Consider the following 20,504-nt stretch of genomic DNA (forward strand, 5'->3'; position numbering starts at 1 on the left):
AGATACCACCACACAGGTGTGCATCTGTGTGTATCCACATGGACCGAAAACTTGGGAGGGCTTGGCTTGTGGTGTCCAGAGTTCTAAGGTGGGTAGAATGAGGGGGAACCTCAAGTGCTGAGAAATGAGGAAGTGAGTACTTCAGAGTTTGTCCTATCTTTGATGTCATCCCTCCCCACGTGGAGGCAACCCTCTGTTCCCTCAGGGTGGGGACCTGTTCTCTGGGCTGATGACTTATATTGTATACGTGAGACTCCAGAAACTTGAGTGTGCGAGACATAATGGGCTTACAAATGGCAAAAAAGAAACACCCTAGGCTCTGAGCTGGCTCCCATCCCCGGCCGAGTTTAGAAGTATCAGGGCAGCAGCCCACACTGCCTGTATCTTACTGTCCTGTTCTGTTCTCTTCCACCAGCTGATCTACATGATGGCTACCACATATAACTATGCGGTTTTGAAGTTTAAGAGTCGGGAAGATTGCTGCACTAAATTCTAAGTTGCATAAGGCCAATAAGGAGCTTTAGAGAGCTATATTCCGTAGCGTGAAGTATCACTGACCCCCAGACTAAAGCAGAGCCTAGGCTTCTGCAGTTTTGTTACAGTAATTTGTAAATCGCTTTAGTCAACTCATTTTGCATGGTAGATTACTCAAATGACTTACCGTACATGAACTCCAAAATGATGATGAGATCTGGCTATTTCCACATTGTGGAAAGGATTCAGTTATTTACTGACATTGGTGAGCAGCCACTGAAAAACAATGTCTTTGTTTTTTAACAAAGTTCTTTGAACTTAAACTCTGAGCAGTATCTCTAAGTGAAGTATTAAAACTGGAATACCTGTGTTTTCCATTATTTTTGCTTGCTTGATAACCCATTTCAGTCATGAACACAAGCACTGAAGATGAATTGGAAGAGACCCGTTTTCATCTGGATTTGGTCTTCTCAGACTCTGTCTGGAAAATATTTTATAAGTATATTTAAAATCTGATTACAGTATTTTTAACGATTATAGGTCTCATTACCAAATAAATGCCCCTCAAATAAGCTGATGAAAATCTGAAGAAAAAGAGCTCACTTGTTATCTCTCAAGAAATGTTTATATGTAGTTTTATTTTTACACAACACTATCAGTCCTTTCAGAGCCCACAGAATGGATAACCTCACAGTGTTGGATTGGGGTGAGTAGTAACTGATTCCTCATAGCCACTTCTCAAACTGCACGTAAGATTCTAATGGGGAAAGTAATTGTGCTTGGATCTGAAAGTCTCCAATATGTTGAGAAGGAAATATAAGGAACTTGATATATAGATATTGCAGGAAAGATGAGGAAAATAAGTGGAAAAGAAGCATTTGCCACATCAAACTGTAAAGAATGATCATAACGATTTTGATGTTTTGTGAAATGAAATCACGGCAGTTATACATGAAAACTAGTTTCACTACTAAAAGTGTGTTAACACAGAGACTGCATGCTTTGCTGATAGTTCTTAATTTTGGTTTTGACATTGACTTAATTTTTCCATGTTAAATATGTAGTTTTATATTTACTCAAAATAAACACCATTCACACTTTCAGGCCTTTGGGGAAATTGATTTTTGTCCACAGATAGGAAAGATCTTTGCACAACACTCATTCTAAAATAACCACACAGCGTGTTTCTGAACTTTTGCCTTCGTTTTTAAAGTGACTCTTAAAATGGTAAAAAGCACCCTGTCGTATTTCATTTTTGCCTTTTCTTAACAGTAACTTGGGCCATTTTCTCTTGATTCATTATGTTTGTTTACTAACTTTTTTCACCCTTTTAATATGAAGCGTCCTAGCAGAGCTTGCACTCAGTCTCCGATGCCTCTGATAGCAGAATGAGTATTAATCCGGAATAACCCTCTCCATTTTTACAGCACAGAGCGTCTAATCTGCCTTCACAGCTCGCTTTGCCTTCTCACATGCTCACTAGCCATCATGCTCACCCTTCTTTTCCAGATCCACTTCCTCATGATACTGTCTTCTAACTGGGCTTACTTAAAGGATGCAAGCAAAATGCAGGCTTACCAGGATATCAAAGCAAAGGAAGAACAGGAACTGCAAGATATCCAGTCTCGGTCAAAAGAACAACTAAATTCTTACACATAAATGTTTGCCAGAGGGTCTCAGCCAACGAATTTACAGCTCTGACAAATCATCAGACAGCTGCTCTGCAGTACAGATGTGTACCCCACCAAACAAACTCATGTAGAAGTCCAAACACTTCACTGTCTGTCTCAAGCTGCTGGGATGTATTTCTAGGAAAACCTTCCAGTAGGTAACTCTTTTTCTTTACAACAGATATTGGAGGTTTCATGGGAGCCATTTTAAAAGGCAACACTTCAACAAAATGAATATTTATCCTTTTGAAATTTGTGGCATGTTCACAATCCTACCAAGACAGGCTGTGAGAACACGACACCCCTTGATAAGGACCATGCCATAACAGCATCAGGCGGTATGACCACACATTCACTTCTGCCATCTGTCCTCAAACACATCTAAATAGGAGCTAAAATGGAATTGATGTGACATTCCATTTCTGACAGCTGACATGTATGAAATTGTGGCTCAAAGATAAAGTGATTCTTAGAGTTGACCCTTGTAAGAAAAATATTAGCTGGTCTCCCCACCCCTCTTAAGTCCAGGACATACTAATTTCCTGGTCCAATCAGAAATTGTTTTTCTTTCCCTCAAGAATGCTAAAATGAGCCCACTATAATAATTCTGTATTACCTACCATGGATGAAGCTAGATTCAGACTGACAAGCTATCCAAAATCAATTTTGTAATAGATTTCTTTTAAATAAATGTCAGCTTTGCCTTAATGAGTATGTTTTCAATTTCTAAGAACTTACAATAGGTAACCCCAAATCCTTCAAAGAATTTTGTTCCACAAATGTTTTTCTTAATGAAGAAGTGTTACCTTATTAAAATGACCACCACTCAAAACCATTTTTATGTGGTCTAAATAGCAAGTTTACAGTTTCATACCAATTACCCAAAACCTAATTACCAACAGACCACAGACCTCCTACTTTTATAGACTTGAATATTGAATTAATTTCAATTAGGTTTGATATTTATTTCATGTTTTCTTATCTAAAGTTTCCTGGAATAAAGTTCAATATTCAGGAAAAGAAAAAAAAAAAAACCCCAAATGCTTGAGTTTAAGCCATCTTCAAAAGAAACTTGCCTTCTAAATCATTGTGTTTCAGAACATTAAGTGACTATAGGTATTGGGTATTAGTGATGGTAAACTTTGTGTTGTTCTTTATGAAATGATACATATAACTGTTGGGTGCATCAGTGCTTTTAAAGGGGGCTGCATAATATAATAGGGTTAACTATGTATATTCATGTTAAGAATTAACTTGTGGTTTGGCTGTTTCCTGGATTTTAAACATATCCACGTGCAGAAATGTGTTAAAATGAAAGGAAGCATACCTTTATCAGATGCTATTAAAATTGAACAGCAAGTATAATATTTCATTTGGATTCTCTTTGTTGGTGTTGTTGTTAATGCCTAAAAATGCCTATTTGGATCTTGACTATTTTTTCTTTTTCTAAATCGGGAGACGATCTCTTCTGTGTAGAACAGTTGTTCCAGAATAGCTTGGTGTTTTGTTTTCCTGTTGCATGACAGACCTAAATATTTTTTCCAGCAGTGGAGGTGCTGTTTGAGTCCAGTGTTCTAGAAGAGGCAGTGTCTAAAGCCTAATTTTACTTTTCTAATTCTGGTAGCTCTTACCAGGAATTTTTGAAAGTTTTGTTTAAGTAGTCTAATATTTTTTATGTAAAGAGCATTAAATTTTGCTATGTATAAATTTTTGTAACCTAACAGTGAATCAATATTTTCTATCAGTGCCAAGGGCTTCCTGTAGTTCTATTCAAGTGTTACAATAAATATTTGTAGATAATAGTCAATACCTGTGTATGCTTATTTTAAAGATCTATTTAGGTGGAAATAGCTGTGGCTGTATTAAGAGAAATGAAATAAAAATTATAGCTTCATTCACTTGCCTTTTTACCATACATATATACTCTCTCTCTGTCCTCGGTATGGTGTCATTTTTAAACAGTACGCATAATCAAGATTCTACATTTGTATGGGAATCAAGTTTCCAAGTGCTATGTGTTTCATTTCTGACAGACGCCTCTCTCAAAGCAAGAGCAATTTGAGAAAACACTGTAACCCACTGGGCGGTGTGTTACATCAATTGCCACTAACACTTAGGTATGAAGCTAGTCAGAAAAATGATATACTAATTTATGGGATTAATACAAAGCTTTCTGTTTGGAGACAGTGGGAACAGTGAGGAACCTTCATAAAAGTCCAAGTAACACTGGCTGTTTTACCAACCGAAGATACCACAGTCTATTCAACAACAGGGTCCCATTGTATAGAGCACAGGAAACTATAATCACTATTTTGTAATAAACTATAAAGGGAAAGACGAGTCTGAAACAGTGTATGTAAAAAACACATATATGTGTTTATATATACACACACACATGCATAACTGAATCACTTTTGTATACATCACTAACACAGCATTGTAAATCAACTATATTTCAATTTAAAAAACTAAGCCGCAGAGCTAGATTTCTTACTTAGGACTTCATTTTATAATCTCTTTCAACTACTTACCTGTTGACATGACTATACATGTGGACTGTCTATATCTGACCTTTCTGAGTAAGGACTGGCTTTTGGCACTATTGACGTTTCTAAAGGAGGCACTGCCTCTGGATTATCACCCTTCCCTCACGCACAGCAGGAGAACATCAGCAGTCCAATTATTATGCTGTTGGTCACACAGCTTAACACGTTCTGTTTATGGAGTGTTGTGTGCAGTTATTTCTTAAGTTAATCAGATCACAGGTACTATCTAAAATACTGACAGAAATCCTGCCACAAAATGTAGGAACCTCTAGAGGTTTAAAAGTAAGAGTTTTCCCTTTTTCTAGTTACACATTGTGAAAATTAATTTCTAAGGAATGAAAATCAAGTCAAAATTATACGGGACTCACCTACTCATTTAATAACCAACAAGCAAAATACTCTACATTGAAACAATCTTTTAGGGCTTTCTAACAGTTCCTAATCCAGGCAAACCTCAGACACTGCAGGTTTGGTTCCATACCACTGTGATGCAGCAAATGGTACAATAAAGAGTAACATGAATTTTTGGACTTCCCAGTGCATACAGGTGTTCTACACCACAGTCTATTAACACGTGCAATAACATTGTATCTTAAAAAATAAACAACATATATACCTTAATTAAAGGATACTTCACTGCAGAAAACACTATCCATCATCTGAGCTTTCAGTGAGCTGTCAACTTTCTGCTAGCAGATGGTTTGAAATACTGTACAGTTCAGTTCCATTCAGTCACTCAGTCGTGTCTCTCTGCGAACCCATGAATCGCAGCACGCCAGGCCTCCCTGTCCATCAGCATCTCCCAGAGTTCACTCAGACTCGCCTCCATCGAGTCGGTGATGCCATCCAGCCATCTCATCCTCTGTCGTCCCCTTCTCCTCTTGCCCCCAATTCCTCCCAGCATCAGAATCTTTTCCAATTAGTCAACTCTTCTCATGAGGTGGCCAAAGTACTGGAGTTTCAGCTTCAGCATCATTCCTTCCAAAGAAATCCCAGGGCTGATCTCCTTCAGAATGCACTGGTTGGATCTCCTTGCAGTCCAAGGGACTCTCAAGAGTCTTCTCCAACACCACAGTTCAAAAGCATCAATTCTTCGGCGCTCAGCTTTCTTCACAGTCCAACTCTCACATCCATACATGACCACAGGAAAAACCATAGCCTTGACTAGACAGACTTTTGTTGGCAAAGTAATGTCTCTGCTTTTGAATATGCTATCTAGGTTGGTCATAACTTTCCTTCCAAGGAATAAGCGTCTTTTAAATACTGTTAGAATTACCAAAATGTGACACAGACACAAAATGGGCAAATGCTGTTGGAAAAACAGCACCAACAGATTTGTTCGGGTTGCCACAGACCTTTAATTTATAAAAATCTTAGTATCTGTGACATGCAATAAAGCAAAGCACAGTAGGAGGAGGTCTGCCCATTTCAAGATCTAGAGGCGGCAATGCACTTTGTGAGTACCGTCTTGTCCTAAATGGTGACACCTGCTGCTAGCCAGTGCAGGGTTACTTTGTTCTTGGCAGTGTGTGAAAAATTACAGATTTTACTTAAGCTAACCTTTTCAAAGTGAGTGTTAGGATGAGTAAAACAACAGAAAGTTTTGAGGAAAAAAAATACAAAGAGAGGTCAGTCGGGTTTGGTAAAAAAAAAAACACTTTTTCTCAACCGCCCCTCCATCTTCCTGTTTGCTGTCTATATACTTACCCACCTGGGGAGGATTTGAACAGACTCCATTTGGGGGGTCTTGGGGAGGCAGGAGTAGGCAGCCTGCAGGGGAGCGTGTCACATTTGGCAGGCTGTATTCACTCGCATGGGGGATGATGTGACCACCTGCTGTGCTGCATAAAGAGAAGACTTATTGCTCTTGAAACAGACCCTAACCTCATCTGGAGTAATAAGAATACTGTTTAGAATTTAAGTTGACTGACAGGAAAAAAAAAAAAAAGAAATGAAGCGAACAAACCCCAAGCTAGAAAACTGAAACACAATAAATGATTTAGACAAGGGCTTTGAAGATGGGGGCGGGGGGGGGGGCGAAGTAATACTAGGAAGTGTTAAAAGTTATCTGAGGGTTTAGGACTAAGACCATGACATAGGAGCCTCCTGAACTCCCCCTCCTCCCATGGACACACGGCACAGGCCACTGCACACCAAGCAGGTTGTTCTAAAAGAAAAAACTAGCTGGGCTACTCTTACACATTGAGCAGAAAACACCCACATTGAAATGGACAGGAAAGGCTCAGACATAAGACTTACCAGAAACCCTAACTCTGGCACACCACCACACAATCTGGTGGGCACTCCCACCTCCACAATTCACCTTGAAGAGCAAAGGGTTCGGACCCCACATCTAGCACCTCCCCTTTTTATGACTCACCTACAGAAAAGACCATGCCCCAAACACCTTGTTTTAAGGTGTTTTGTGGTGTCCAAGAAACCCACATGGCTGTCACAGCCAGTTCTTACCCAGCTCGAGAGGACTCACCAACTCCCAAGTCTTTCCCTGAAAAGGGTCTATTTACACATATTAAAAGGCTGCCTAAAGTCAGGCTTCTAATTTAGCACACAGGGCACAGCCATCCTCCCCAGGGACCAAGAAACCACTGCACCCATGCTCTGCCTGCTCCAATCACCCATGTCTCCAGGGAGGAGCTGGTACACTGATCTGTGTTGCAGCATTGGCACCTGCCACCCAGGGGACAGATCTGAAGGCTATCCGGCTCTGACAGCCACCAGGACTGGCATTCACAAGGCCTACAGGATGTAGCAGCAGTTCTTACCAGGCACTGGAGTACGAGTACCCCTGCAACTATGCACCCAGGCCAAGTGCAGAGGGAGCAGGCAAAAACCACTAGCTCCCAGGACCGGACCTAACTGCTCACTTTCCCAGCTGCCATCTGAGAGGTCAGTTTCCCAATCAGCCTGCATCTACGTGCTGACTGTGATCTTCCCCACTGCCACACTGACCAGTCCTGACAACACCCTCAGCCACTAAGAAGCACCAAGAACAAAGAAGGTAGCTTGGACTATCATGAAGGTTTGAGAAGCAACCAAAAGCTTGGGCTGGGCTGAATGACAAAGTTCATCTCCCACAGAGACCACTCTGTTGAGACTGGGAGAGGTGACTGTTTTATCCAATGTACAGAAACCAACACAGACAAAGAAAATGAAGAAAAAAATATACTATATTCCAAACGAATAAAACTCCAGAAATAGATTTTAATGAAATGGAAATAAGTGACTCACCTGAGAGTTCAAAGTAACAGTCATGTAGATGCTCACCGAGATTAGGATAACAATGCATGAACAAAGTGAGAATTTCAAATAGTATGTCTAAAAGCACCAAACAAATCACATAGTTGAAGAATAACTGAAAAATTCAACAGATGGGTTCAACAACAGACTAAACAAATGGGTAAGCAAATTTGAAGACAGTCACTGGAATTTATCCAGTTAGAGGATCAAATAGGAAAAAAATGAAAAAGAATTAAGATAATTTAAGGGACTTACAGGACACGATAAGGTAAACCAACTATATACATTATAGAGGTCAATGAAGGAGACAAGAAAGGGGCAGAAAATTTATTGAAACAAATAATGGCTGAAAACTTCCCTAATATGGGGAAAGAAATATTCAGATCCACAAAGTCCATAGGGCTCCAAAAAAAAAAAAAAAAAAAGAATCCAAAGAGAGATACACACTGAAACACAATATTTTGTTTGTTTGGCTGACCAGGGACTGAACCTGCAGTGGAAGCATGGAGTCTTAACCTCTGGACTTCCAGAGAAGTCCCCGAGATACATTAATTTTGAATCATCAAAAGCTACAGACTAGGAAAGAGTCTGAAAAACACCAAGAGAAAAACAAGTTGGTACATATAAGGGAATACCTGGAAGACTATGGGCAGAAACTGTGCAAGCCAGAGGATACTGAAATGATGTATTCAAACTGTTCAAAGAGAAAAACTTCCAAGCAAGGATACTATGCCCAGTTAAGCTGTGCCTCACAACTAAAGTTGAGAGAGATTTCCCAACAAGCAAAAGCTAAAAGGAGTTCATCACCACCAGCACAGTCTTACAAGAAATGTTAAAAAAAAGTTCAAGCTAAAATGAAAAGATGCTAATTAGTGACAGAAAACCTATCAAAGTACAAAACTCACTGGTAAATATAAAGTCAAAATACTCTAATTTTGTAATGGTGGTAGGTAAATCCCTTGAAACTCTAGCAGAAGAATTAAAAGACAAAAGGATTGAAAATAACTATAATTTGTCAGTGGATACATGATGTAAAAAGATATAAACTGTGACATCAAATACAAAATGGGAAGAAGTAGTTTATAAATGTACAGCCTTTGTCTATGTTCAAACTTAAGTTGTTATCAGGTTAAACTGTTATAAATATGTTTTATGTAATCCCCAGGGTAACAGCAAAGTGAAAAGCTATAGAAGATACACAAAAGATAAATATACGCATAACGTAACAGAAAACCATCAAATCACAAAGAACACAAGAAAAAAACAAATGAATACAAAATAAAAAAATTAACAAAATGCCAAAAGTTAACATACCTATCAAAAATTACTTTAAATGGACTGAAAAACAGAATGAATTGAATCACTTTTCTGTACACTTGAAACTAACATAACATTGTACAATAACTTTACTTCAATTAAAAAAAACAGACAAATGAATTAAAAAAAAAAACAAAAAAAGACCCATAAATAATGCTGCCCACAAGAGACTCATTTTAGCTTTAAGGACAAACCAGATTGAAAATGAAGGGAGAAGACAGCTGGCAACTCATAAGCAGGATGCATCTGGATGGCCGGGCAGATACTTGTTGCTGGTCCCGATCTTCCTGGTGCACATTTCTCCACTTGGGGCTGACTGAGAAGCCGGCAAGATTATTTCTGAATGTCCCTGGATGGCGTATGACTGCCGGGTAGGGGACAGATTCTTCCCTCCCCATCACACCTCCTGACCCATGCTTGGCTGATTCCGGGGACTGGAGTTCACTTCCAAGTTTCACCGTAGGTCAGCCTCAGCCAGCCCAAGGACGTTGAGCAATTGTCACCATCACCCTCCGTCAGTATCACACTTTGTGCACACATGAAGAAAGTTTCCCTTTATCCCCCCCTCGCTGCCACCACAATAAAAGAACATCCATAAATGAGACAAATAAAAACAGTAATACTGAAAAAAAAATTTTAAAAAGCAAACAGAGGGAAAAATTTTATGCAAATAGAAGCCAAAAGAAAGCAGAGGTACTATACTTTTATCATACAAAGTAAACTTTAAGCCAGAGACTGTAACAATACACAAAGGAGGTCATAATGTAATGATATAGAGGTCAGTTCAGCAACACATGTAACATTTATAAATATTTATGCAACCAATATAAAAGCACCTATATTACAAAGTACAGTAATCAAAACAGTACAGTACTGGCATAAAAACACACACATAGATCAACAGAACAGAATATGGAGCCCAGAAATAAACCTATGTATATATGGTCAACTGATTTCCAACAAAGGAGCCAAGACTATGTAAGAGGGAAAGAACAGTCTCATCAATAAGTGGTGTTGGGAAAATTGTATAGGCATATGCAAAAGAACGAAACCTGACCCCTATTTCACCTCACACACGAAAATCAACTCAAAATGGATTCAAGACCTGAAGACATAAGACCTGAAACCGTAAAACTCCTAGAAGAAAACATACAGGGTAAACACTGGTTTTGATGAGGACTCTGATTTCACACCAGAAAGAAAAACAAGTGAGAAATCAAACACCTTTTGCACAGCAAAGAAAATCATCAACAAAATGAAATGGTAATCTATATAATGGAAGACATATTTACAAACCATGTTTCTAATAAGGGGATAATATTCAAAATATATAAAAAACTCCAATAACTCAATCCAACAACTCCAACTCTCACATCCATACATGACTACTGGAAAAACCATAGCTTGGACTAGACGGACCTTTGTTGGCAAAGTAATATCTCTGCTTTTTAATATGCTGTCTAGGTGGGTCATAGCTTTTCTTCCAAGGAACAAGTGTCTTTTAATTTCATGGCTGCAGTCACCATTTGCAGTGATTATGGAGCCCAAGAAAATAAAGTCTGTCACTGTTTCCATTATCTCCCCATCTATTTGCCATGAAGTGATGGGACCAGATGCCACGATCTTAGTCTTCTGAATGTTGAGTTTTCAGCCAGCTTTTCACTCTCCTCTTTTACCTTCATTATGAGTCTCTTTAGTTCCTCTTTGCTTTAAGCCATAAGAGTGGTATCATCTGCACATCAGAGGTTACTGATATTTCTCCTTACAATCTTGATTCCATCTTGTGATTCATCCACCCTGGCATTTCACATCATGTACTCTGCATATAAGTTAAATAAGCTGGGTGACAATATACAGCCTTGACGTGCTCCATTCCCTGATTCTGAAGCAGTCTGTTGTTCTATGTCTGGTTCTAACTGTTGCTTCTTGACCTGCATACAGAGTCTTCAGGAGGCACGTAAGGTATTCTGGTATTCCCATCTCTTTAAGAATTTTCCACAGTTTGTTGTGATCCACACAGTCAAAGGCTGAAGTAGAAGCAGATGAAGCAGAAGTATTTCTGGAATTCTCTTGCTTTTTTTTTCCAGAATGTTTTTCTGGAATTCTCTTGCTTTTTCTATGATCCAACGGATGCTGGGGCAATTTGATCTCTGGTTCTTTTCTGCCTTTTCTAAATCCAGCTTGCACATCTGGAAGTTCTTGGTTCACGTACTGTTGAAGCCTAGCTTGGAGGATTTTGAGAATGACCTTGCTAGCATGTGAAATGAGTGCAATTGTGCAGTAGTTTGATCGTTAGAAGCCTAAGGAATAATAAACACCCCCAAATCTCCTCCCTGTTTTAGTATGGAACTTAATGGCCAAACAAGCATCACCAGCAAAGACAACTAGCCCAATCTGAATATGTAAAGGGGAAAGAATCCTCTAGGGTTTCACTGGAAAGACAGAGTAGACAGACCCTGCCTGTGTTATGCTCTGGGTGACCACTGGTTAGCACTGAAACTCTAGAATAGAAAAACATGTGTTTGTATTTTCAGGGACAAACAATAAGGAGAATGCCAGGGAAGATGGCCTCCTATTTGACAGGAGGGAGCCCAATACTTAAGAGGAAGGGACACAACTGAAAGTTCGAAAAGGGAGGCCTAGAACTTGACCAATAAGATAAGTTCTCAAGAAGACATAACCTAAGACAAAAATGGAGGAAAAAATAGCTCATTTCAGTGTAATGAAAGGCCCAAGAATGAGAAACCCTAAGGAGGTGTCACTTGACCAAATTATTTTTCATTTATACACTATAGTAGCAAATAGAACCTAGGAAAAAAAATCACACTGGATTGCACATGATTTTTATTAAGCAGTCTGTCTCATTACAGAGAACTCACAGGCCGTTAGTTATGATATTGGAGTAAGAAGCTGGGCAGCCAACATGATTACCAAATGTCATCTGGTTCCTCGTGAGAAAAGGCCGCAAAACTAAATTAGGGAAAGACAAAAATTTTTTTAATCTGTTATATTCTTTTCAAGTTTATTCTGTGATCTCTATCATGTTCTCATTCCTTTCCTGTGGGGTTTCTGCCCTTGCTCATGATTTTTATCAGTAATTTGACAGGTTAATAAAATGCAATAGATTTTTTTTTTTTTTTAAGTCAGTCATTTTGACTGATTCAGTTACAGGCAGACTCAAATATCTGAACACTTCCCTGGCTGAGAATGAACCAGCAATATGATAAATGGGGACACCATACCTTTTGTCCTTAGTGTCACTAGACGGCAGCGTGTCCAACTGTGAGCTCTCTCGGACCACCTTTTTGGAACTCTGACACAACGAGGAGGGGGGGGAGAGGAATTTTGCAATTAGATGTATATTCATTTTATTTAAAACTTTATGATTTCTCTAAGAACTGTTTTTGAAATATATAAGTAACTGAGTCTATAAAAGCAGTGACTTTTAAACATGACATTCGGCAAGCACATCAGAATAAGCTACCTGGAAGGTATTCTCAACATAGTACATTAGACTTAGACAAAATGTTACTGTCTCAGGACTAACTCATTCATTATTCAATCATAGAGCTTTCATTTTATTTATCTCTTGTTCTGAAAATAATAAGATATCCCAACTTTTACAAACTTTGACAAATCAAAACTTCCTCCATCTTTTACTCAAACAAAACCCATGATTTGTCAGGAGTGTCAGATATTGAGAAGGCTGGAGCTCTATGTGACCTTCAGATTTTCTATGCTTTTCCCTTTGTCTCCAGTAGAGATGGCAGATCTTTACCACGAGGTTTTCGAGTACACCACAGAAGCCCTCAGCACTCCCCACCCACAGACGCCCGTCCACAGGATCAGCACCTTATCCGTGGTGTCCTCGTCTGGATTCTGTTGCATGATTTTCATGTATTTCTCTAAAGGATTTTCACCACTAACAGATTTAGATTTGTCTTTCATTTCCTGAACACTTGATTCGTATTCTTTTTCCATTTCCAACTTCAATGATTGTTCAATTAGCCTCTGAAACAGATGGGTACCAGAATAGGAACTATACATCTTTTAGAACTAATAAGGGTTGAGAAACACACAGTAATGTAATCCTGATCCTTTACCTACAACCCGCATGCCACAGAACTGTTTTTTAATTGAAGTCACTGCTACCATCAAAGGGGCACAAGTGAAGTGGCCTGAGTAATCTGTCTGGGACCAGCCTAAGGGCCAGGAGCACATCAAAGAAAAGAGGACAGGGGAGCCCTGAAGCAAGAGGCTCTTTTTTTAACCTCATTTACGATGAGAAAATCAACCGCAAAACAAGGTCCTCCTCATTCATGAGCCTGTTGCGAGGCCCAGATGAGGATGCATGGGACTGGGCTGGCCCTGCTACCCTGAGCCAGAAGGCCTGTGTGCTCCACAGCTCTCCTCAGGCCGCCCAGGGCTGGTTCGCGTCCCTGCTCCTCCTAGGACTTGGAGACCCAGGGGGCTCCCTCTCCCACCAGCATCACTACCCTCTCCTGATCCAGCTTTTCGAGTTGTCGTCGCTCCCTCTGCAGAGTTTCCTGCCACTTGCTCTGCCTCTGCTCGTCTCCCTGCCTTCGTTCCCTGGCCTGCTGTTCTCGGAGTTTTTCTTCTTCCTTCTGTTCTCCAAGCGATTTCTGGTTGACACCTAATGGGACAGAAAATAACGAATAGCTTCCGGCAGCAGATTTTTCAGACAAACGCAGGATGGGTACGCAGGGGTCTTGCCAAGCCCCAGGGAGATGGTGCGATTGTCAGCCGCTTCCAAGCCCTCAGCCCCAAACCTGGCAGCGTGCCCCGCCCACCTCTCAACTGTGTCCCCATTCCCTCCTTCCTCGCCGAGGGAGCCCTGTATTTCTCTGCCTCTGCATCTGGTTCTGAGCCCGCCAGATCCTTAGCATTCTGACCCGATCATTCATCCCCATTTACTCCCACAGCATTCTGGTCACTACCCCCACCCTACTTCCACAGGGGTACAAGAGTCTCCTGCCCAGAGCAAGACAAAACCACCAACCACCCTCCCCTCCCCGCTCAGGCCACCTGGCCGTCACTCCATCCCCTCCAGGCAGATCCCTCCCTGGGGTTTGGGGTTGCCTCTGTCCCCATCATCCCCCATGTTTTCTCCTGTCCCTTTCTGGCCTCACACCGATGCTTCTACGGGGCGGTTCCCTGCCATCTGCACGTGGCAATCCCACAATGCTGGCTTCCTTTGCCGAGCTCACTCTGTGCTCTATCCACCAACCTCCAGGGCTTCAGGCTCCCACCTCTCCTCATCCTGCTACTGCAGTGAGGGTCCTGACCACCCTTCACCCAGAGCACCAACACCACAGTCTGCACTCCCTGACACCAGTCTCTCAGCCTTCAAGCCAGTATGCTTGCTTAGCACCAGTCACCTCCCAAGGAGAAGGGAGGGACACACTGAGCACTGTCTCCGCTCCGGTAGAGTCCAGACCATGGCAGCCGAGGCCCCGACAAGCGATCTTTTCCTACTGGACTGACTTCCTCCACCATCACCATCACTTGCACATCCGACCTCCACAAACCCCCTCCCAGCACGTTCACCGTCACCTGACTCCAGCTGCTCTTCTCGTCCCCGCCTTTGCTCCCACAGTCTCCCCAGCTGGGCGTGCTCCCTCCCCATCTCTCCCCGGAAACTCCCCTCCTACCAGGTGAGCCCCCGGCCTAGCGTCCCCAGTGCCCCCTCTCCAGTGCCCGCCTTGTCCACAATGGTATGTGTCTACTTTCTGTTCCTTCTGGGCGTGGCCCAGGCTTCATTTGCTGACTCCTGAGAGCCCACAGCACAAGTCCCTGTGCCTCGTGGTTGAATTATCTTCCAATCCCATTGATGCTTATGTGGACTTTTCTCCTCCAGCCCTGGCTGAAAAACCTCATCTCTGAACCGCCCCCACCCCCCGCCCCCAACAGTGTGGAGAAACAGACAAATTCTCTAGTTCATCAGAGTACTCTGAATCTCTGTGCTGGGCCCTGGTTCCATATCACCCACGGAAGACAATACAGGCTTGTCTGGTCCTTGATCCTGGCCGTGAACCTGACTACCAGAGGCAGCCAGTACTCACTTTCATGGGCAGAAAGGCAATCTTCTGCTTGTTCCTGGGGGAGGTGGGTCACTCCTGAATGGTGCAGCCACACTTTTGAATACTCATTTTAGAAGACCTTATTATACTATCTAGTACCTCTCAGAGGCAGAACACCTATCTCCTCAGTTGGTTTCTCTTACTCTGTTATTTCTATTACCATCTCCTCCAGATGGCTGCCACCATCCCTATTGAATAGACTGGGGCTCCTTGGTGATGGCTTGCTGACCACCCCCTCCTCCACAACCCACCCCCCCTACCCTACTCTGAGATGCTCCACAAAGCAGGGGCTGATTGCAGGATGCCCAGCCCCCGGGAAAGTGCCTGGCACAGAAAAAGCTCTTGAACAAGCCATCCTGAATGGATGTTTTCCAGTGATTTACGCTGGACTCAGCAAAATCAACCCTCTCACAATCTTTCTTCTGTCAGCAATTCCTCCTGTTTCCGAGTACGGTGACTTCACACTGCCTACAAGAGGCTTTGCACAGCTTTGGGGGAGGATGGTTTTACTAGTAGGTGGTTTTACGTGAGAAAGAATGTGTACGAGGCTTCAATGCTTTGGTCCAAGGACAGAAAAGGACCTGTCCACTGGCCAAGGCCAGAACTACTTCCACACACTGGTGAGGGAAGGGGGAGCCTGCAGAAGAGATGGGGAGAGAAAGTGGGCCAGACAGGACGGAGGGGTATAATGACCACTTTTCCTTCAATGTCATCACTGTTTTGAAGACTGAAATGTAACAGGTTAACCATCCTAATTTTTTAAGGTATGAAGGAAGCAAACAGAGAGAAAGAAAACAATATTAAATGTTATTATTGACATACCTTGTTAGTTAGAACAGAGGAAAACTCACCCGGGTACTGAAAGGAGATGGGCCTGGTGGGCACAGGGGCTGCAGCGCCATCCACGTGAGGCATGTCGCCAGCATGATGGAGGCCCTCTCTCTTGAATTGCCTTGGCACACTCCATCCATCTATAAGAAGTGTTAAGTGAGTCTCCCCTAGCCCTCAGCAGCAGCAAGAGAAGAGAGGGTGGGGATAACTGCTTGCTGAGCACTGAAGTTTCAGACAAAGCAACTGGGCCAGCCCTTTCCTTACAGGGTTCCAGGAGCTCACTGGAGCCACTCGCCAATATATCTGCTTCTCCAAGCGTTCTTAGGAGATTCATTTACAAATTTGACTTGTTACTCAGTAGGGAAATCAGTCTAGTGACAGCAGAATTCATCTGGCTTGGTGAAAAACATCTGAATTCTATTTCAATTGCAGTGATTTAACAAAGTTACTGAAGTTGGTTCAAAGATTTCATAAAATATACTAAGCCCTTTCATTTCCCTGTTCAAAGTACTAGACAATCAGACTTGAGGATGAAGCTCTCAAGGCAAAACAATAGGTTAACACACAAATATAAAGACTTTCTGGGGGATGGGATCAAGATGGTGGAGGAGTAGGTCATGGAGTTCACCTTCTCCCACAAACACATCTGCATGTGGAATGATTCTCACTACTACGAAAACATCAACTAAACACTGGCAGACCACCTCAGACTTAACAGAAGGGCAAGAAAAACTCTAGGTAACTGGGTAGGATGAAAGGAAAAAAAAAAGGAAGGAATTGGGAGGGGACCTGCACCCATGGGAGGGAGCTGTGAAAAGGGAAAGGTTTCCACACCCTGCGAGCTGAGGCTCAGCCTTCAGAGGTCAGAACCTGGGAGACAGCCTGAGGGGCTAGAGTATGGTGTGTTACAACCAAGGGAGTACAGCAAGAAGCCTGGATCAGCTAGGTTGTTCATGGGGTCACAAACACTTGCACATGACTTAGTGACTGAACAACAACTGATGGATACCTAGGTTGTTTCAAGTTTCTGGCTATTATGAATAAAGCTTCTACAGCCAAAAAAAAAAAAAGACTTGATAAGCCAGAAAGAACCTCAGAGCTGGTTGATACTACATTCCTATTGTTTAGTGAAGTAGTAGGCTCCGAGGTAGAACAATCTAAGGCAGGACCAAAGCCAGGACAACAATTTCTAGTCTCTGAAGCTAATACTCTTTAATCTCCATTCTGTAACTAAGGAAGGTTTTTCTAAATCTGAGGCAATTGATGGAATCATTATAATTCAAAGTAAAGTCACTTAAACATGTTCACGTTCCATAAAGTGGCGGGGGGAAGCAAATTTTAAGAAGTTACTTATTTTAAATCTGAGGCAATCCTAACCTTCACAAAATAAGGATTTATTTATAGGCTTCATTTACCCCATGAACAGTATGAAAAGGCAAAAAGATATGACACTGAAAGATGAACTGCCCAGGTCAGTAGGTCATGGAGCCCAATATGCTACTGGAGAAGAATGGAGAAATAACTCTAGAAAGAATGAAGTGACAGGGTCAAAGCAAAAACAACACCCAATTGTACACATGACTGGTGATGGAAGTAAAGTCTGATGTTGTAAAGAACAATATTGCATAGGAACCTGGAATGTTAGGTTCATGAATCAAGGTAAATTGGAAGTGATCAAACAGGAGATGGCAAGGGTGAACACTGACATTTTAGGAATCAGTGAACTAAAATGGACTGGAATGGGCAAATTTAACTCAGAGGACCATTATATTTACTACTGTGGGCAAGAATCCCTTAGAAGAAATGGAGTAGCCATCATAGTCGACAAGAGTCTGAAATGCTGTACTTGGGTGCAATCTCAAAAACGACAGAATGATATCTGTTCGTTTCCAAGGCAAACCATCCAATATCAAGGTAATCCAAGTCTATGCCCCGACCAGTAATGCTGAAGAAGCTGAAGTCAAACGGTTCTATGAAGACATACAAGACCTTCTAGAACACCCAAAAAAGATGTCCTTTTCATTATAGGGGACTGGAATGCAAAAGTAGGAAGTTAAGAGATACCTGGAATAACAGGTAAATTTGGCCTTGGAGTACAAAATGAAGCAGGGCAAAGGCTAATAGAGATTTGCCAAGAGAACGCACTGGTCATAGCAATACCCTCTTCAAACAACACAAGAGAAGACTCTACACATGGACATCACCAAATGGTCAATACTGAAATCAGACTGATTATATTCTTTGCTGCCAAAGATGGAGAAGCTCTATACAGTCAGCAAAAACAAGACTGGGAGCTGACTATAGCTCAGATCACGAACTCCTTATTGCCAAATTCAGACTTAAATTGAAGAAAGTAGGGAAAACCACTAGACCATTCAGGTATGACCTAAATCAAATCCCTTACAATTATACAGTGGAAATGACATATAGATTCAAGGGCTTATATCTGATAGACAGAGTGCCTGAAGAACTATGGACGGAGGTTCGTGATATTGTACAGGAGGCCATGATCAAGACTATCCCCAAGAAAAAGAAATGCAAAATGGTTGTCTGGGGAAGCCTTACAAATAGCTGAGAAAAGAAGAGAAGCTAAAGGCAAAGGAGAAAAGGAAAGATATATCCATTTGAATGCAGAGTTCCAAAGAAGAGCAAGGAGAGAGAAGAAAGCCTTCCTCAGTGATCAATGCAAAGAAATAGAAGAAAACAATAGAATGGGAAAGACTAGAGATCTCTTCAAGAAAATTAGAGATACTATGGGAAAATTTAATGCAAAGATGGGAACAATAAAGGACAGAAATGGTATGGACCTAACAGCAGCAGAAGATATTAAGAAAAGGTGGCAAGAATACACAGAAGAACTATACAAAAATGATCTTCATGACCCAGATAACCACGATGGTATGATCACTCACCTAGAGTCAGACATCCTGGAATGCAAAGTCAAGTGGGCCTTAGAAGCATCACTTTGAACAAAGCTAGTGGAGATGATGGTATTCCAGTTGAGCTATTTCAAATCCTAAAAGATAATGCTGTTAAAGTGCTACACTCAATATGCAAGCAAATTTGGAAAACTCAGCAGTGGCCACAAGACTGGAAAAGGTCAGTTTTCACTGCAATACCAAAGAAAGGCAATACCAAAGAAAGGCAATGCCAAAGAAAGGCAATGCCAAAGAATGCTCAAACTACTGCACAACTGCACTCATTTCACACGCTAGCAAAGTAATGCTCAAAATTCTCCAAGCCAGGTTTCAACAGTATGTGAACTCTGAGCTTCCAGATGTTTAAGCTGGATTTAGAAAAGGCAGAGGAACCAGAGATCAAATTGCCAACATCCACTGGATCAGTGAAAAAGCAAAGGGATTCCAGAAAAACATACACTTCTCCTTTATTGACTATGCCAAAGCCTTTGACTGTGTGGATCACAACAAACTGTGGGAAATTCTGAAAGAGATGGGAATATCAGACCACCTTACCTGCCTCCTGAGAAATCTGTATGCAGGTCAAGAAGCAACAGTTAGAACTGGTCATGGAACAATGGACCAGTTCCAAATTGGGAAAAGAGTATATCAAAGCTGTATATCATCACCCTGCTTATTTAACTTATATGAAGAGTACATCATGCAAAATGCCATGTTGGATGAAACACAAGCTGGAATCAAGATTCCTGGGAGAAATATTTAACTTATATGCAGAGTACATCATGAGAAACGCTGGACTGGAAGAAGCACAAGCTGGAATCAAGATTGCCAGGAGAAATATCAATCACCTCAGATATGCAGATGACACCACCCTTATGGCAGAAAATGAAGAGGAACTCAAAAGCCTCTTGATGAAAGTCAAAGTGGAGAGTGAAAAAGTTGGCTTAAAGCTCAACATTCAGAAAACAAAGATCATGGCATCCGGGCCCACCAGTTCATGGGAAATAGATGGGGAAACAGTGGAAACAGTGTCAGACTTTATTTTTCTGGGCTCCAAAATCACTACAGATGGTGACTGCAGCCATGAAATTAAAAGACGCTTACTCCTTGGAAGAAAAGTTATGACCAACCTAGAGAGCATGTTCAAAAGCAGAGACATTACTTTGCCAACAAAGGTTCGTCTAGTCAAGGCTATGGTTTTTCCTGTGGTCATGTATGGATGTGAGAGTTGGACTGTGAAGAAGGCTGAGCGCCGAAGAATTGATGCTTTTGAACTGTGGTGTTGGAGAAGACTCTTGAGAGTCCCTTGGACTGCAAGGAGATCCAACCAGTGCATTCTGAAGGCGATCAGCCCTGGGATTTCTTTGGAAGGACTGATGCTAAAGCTGA

At 41.6% G+C, this 20,504-nt stretch overlaps 2 protein-coding genes across 13 annotated transcripts in view; one reads left to right on the forward strand and one right to left on the reverse strand.

The window, feature by feature from the left end:
- GPM6B (glycoprotein M6B) overlaps window positions 1-4,038 on the forward strand; it is a 161,029-nt gene extending 156,991 nt beyond the window's left edge. For 4 of the 6 annotated variants that reach the window (XM_061408156.1, XM_061408157.1, XM_061408155.1 and 1 more), the window contains one exon: window positions 1,984-4,038. In XM_061408156.1, coding sequence (XP_061264140.1) covers window positions 1,984-2,133 — 150 coding nt within the window. In that variant the 3' untranslated portion in view covers window positions 2,134-4,038. Of the gene's footprint in view, window positions 1-415 lie in introns of all 6 variants that reach the window. The other 2 variants (XM_061408154.1, XM_061408158.1) reach the window with 1 other exon arrangement.
- The window catches only part of OFD1 (OFD1 centriole and centriolar satellite protein), a 69,472-nt gene continuing 52,100 nt past the window's right edge, over window positions 3,133-20,504 (reverse strand). For all 7 annotated transcript variants that reach the window (XM_061408141.1, XM_061408139.1, XM_061408144.1 and 4 more), the window contains 5 exons: window positions 16,218-16,337; window positions 13,762-13,919; window positions 13,118-13,276; window positions 12,508-12,578; window positions 3,133-12,235 (listed from right to left, as the gene is read on the reverse strand). In XM_061408141.1, coding sequence (XP_061264125.1) covers window positions 12,193-12,235; window positions 12,508-12,578; window positions 13,118-13,276; window positions 13,762-13,919; window positions 16,218-16,337 — 551 coding nt within the window. In that variant the 3' untranslated portion in view covers window positions 3,133-12,192. The remainder of the gene's footprint in view (window positions 12,236-12,507; window positions 12,579-13,117; window positions 13,277-13,761; window positions 13,920-16,217; window positions 16,338-20,504) is intronic.

This window comes from Bos javanicus, chromosome X, assembly GCF_032452875.1.
Source record: "Bos javanicus breed banteng chromosome X, ARS-OSU_banteng_1.0, whole genome shotgun sequence".
Classification (NCBI taxonomy): Eukaryota; Metazoa; Chordata; class Mammalia; order Artiodactyla; family Bovidae; genus Bos; species Bos javanicus.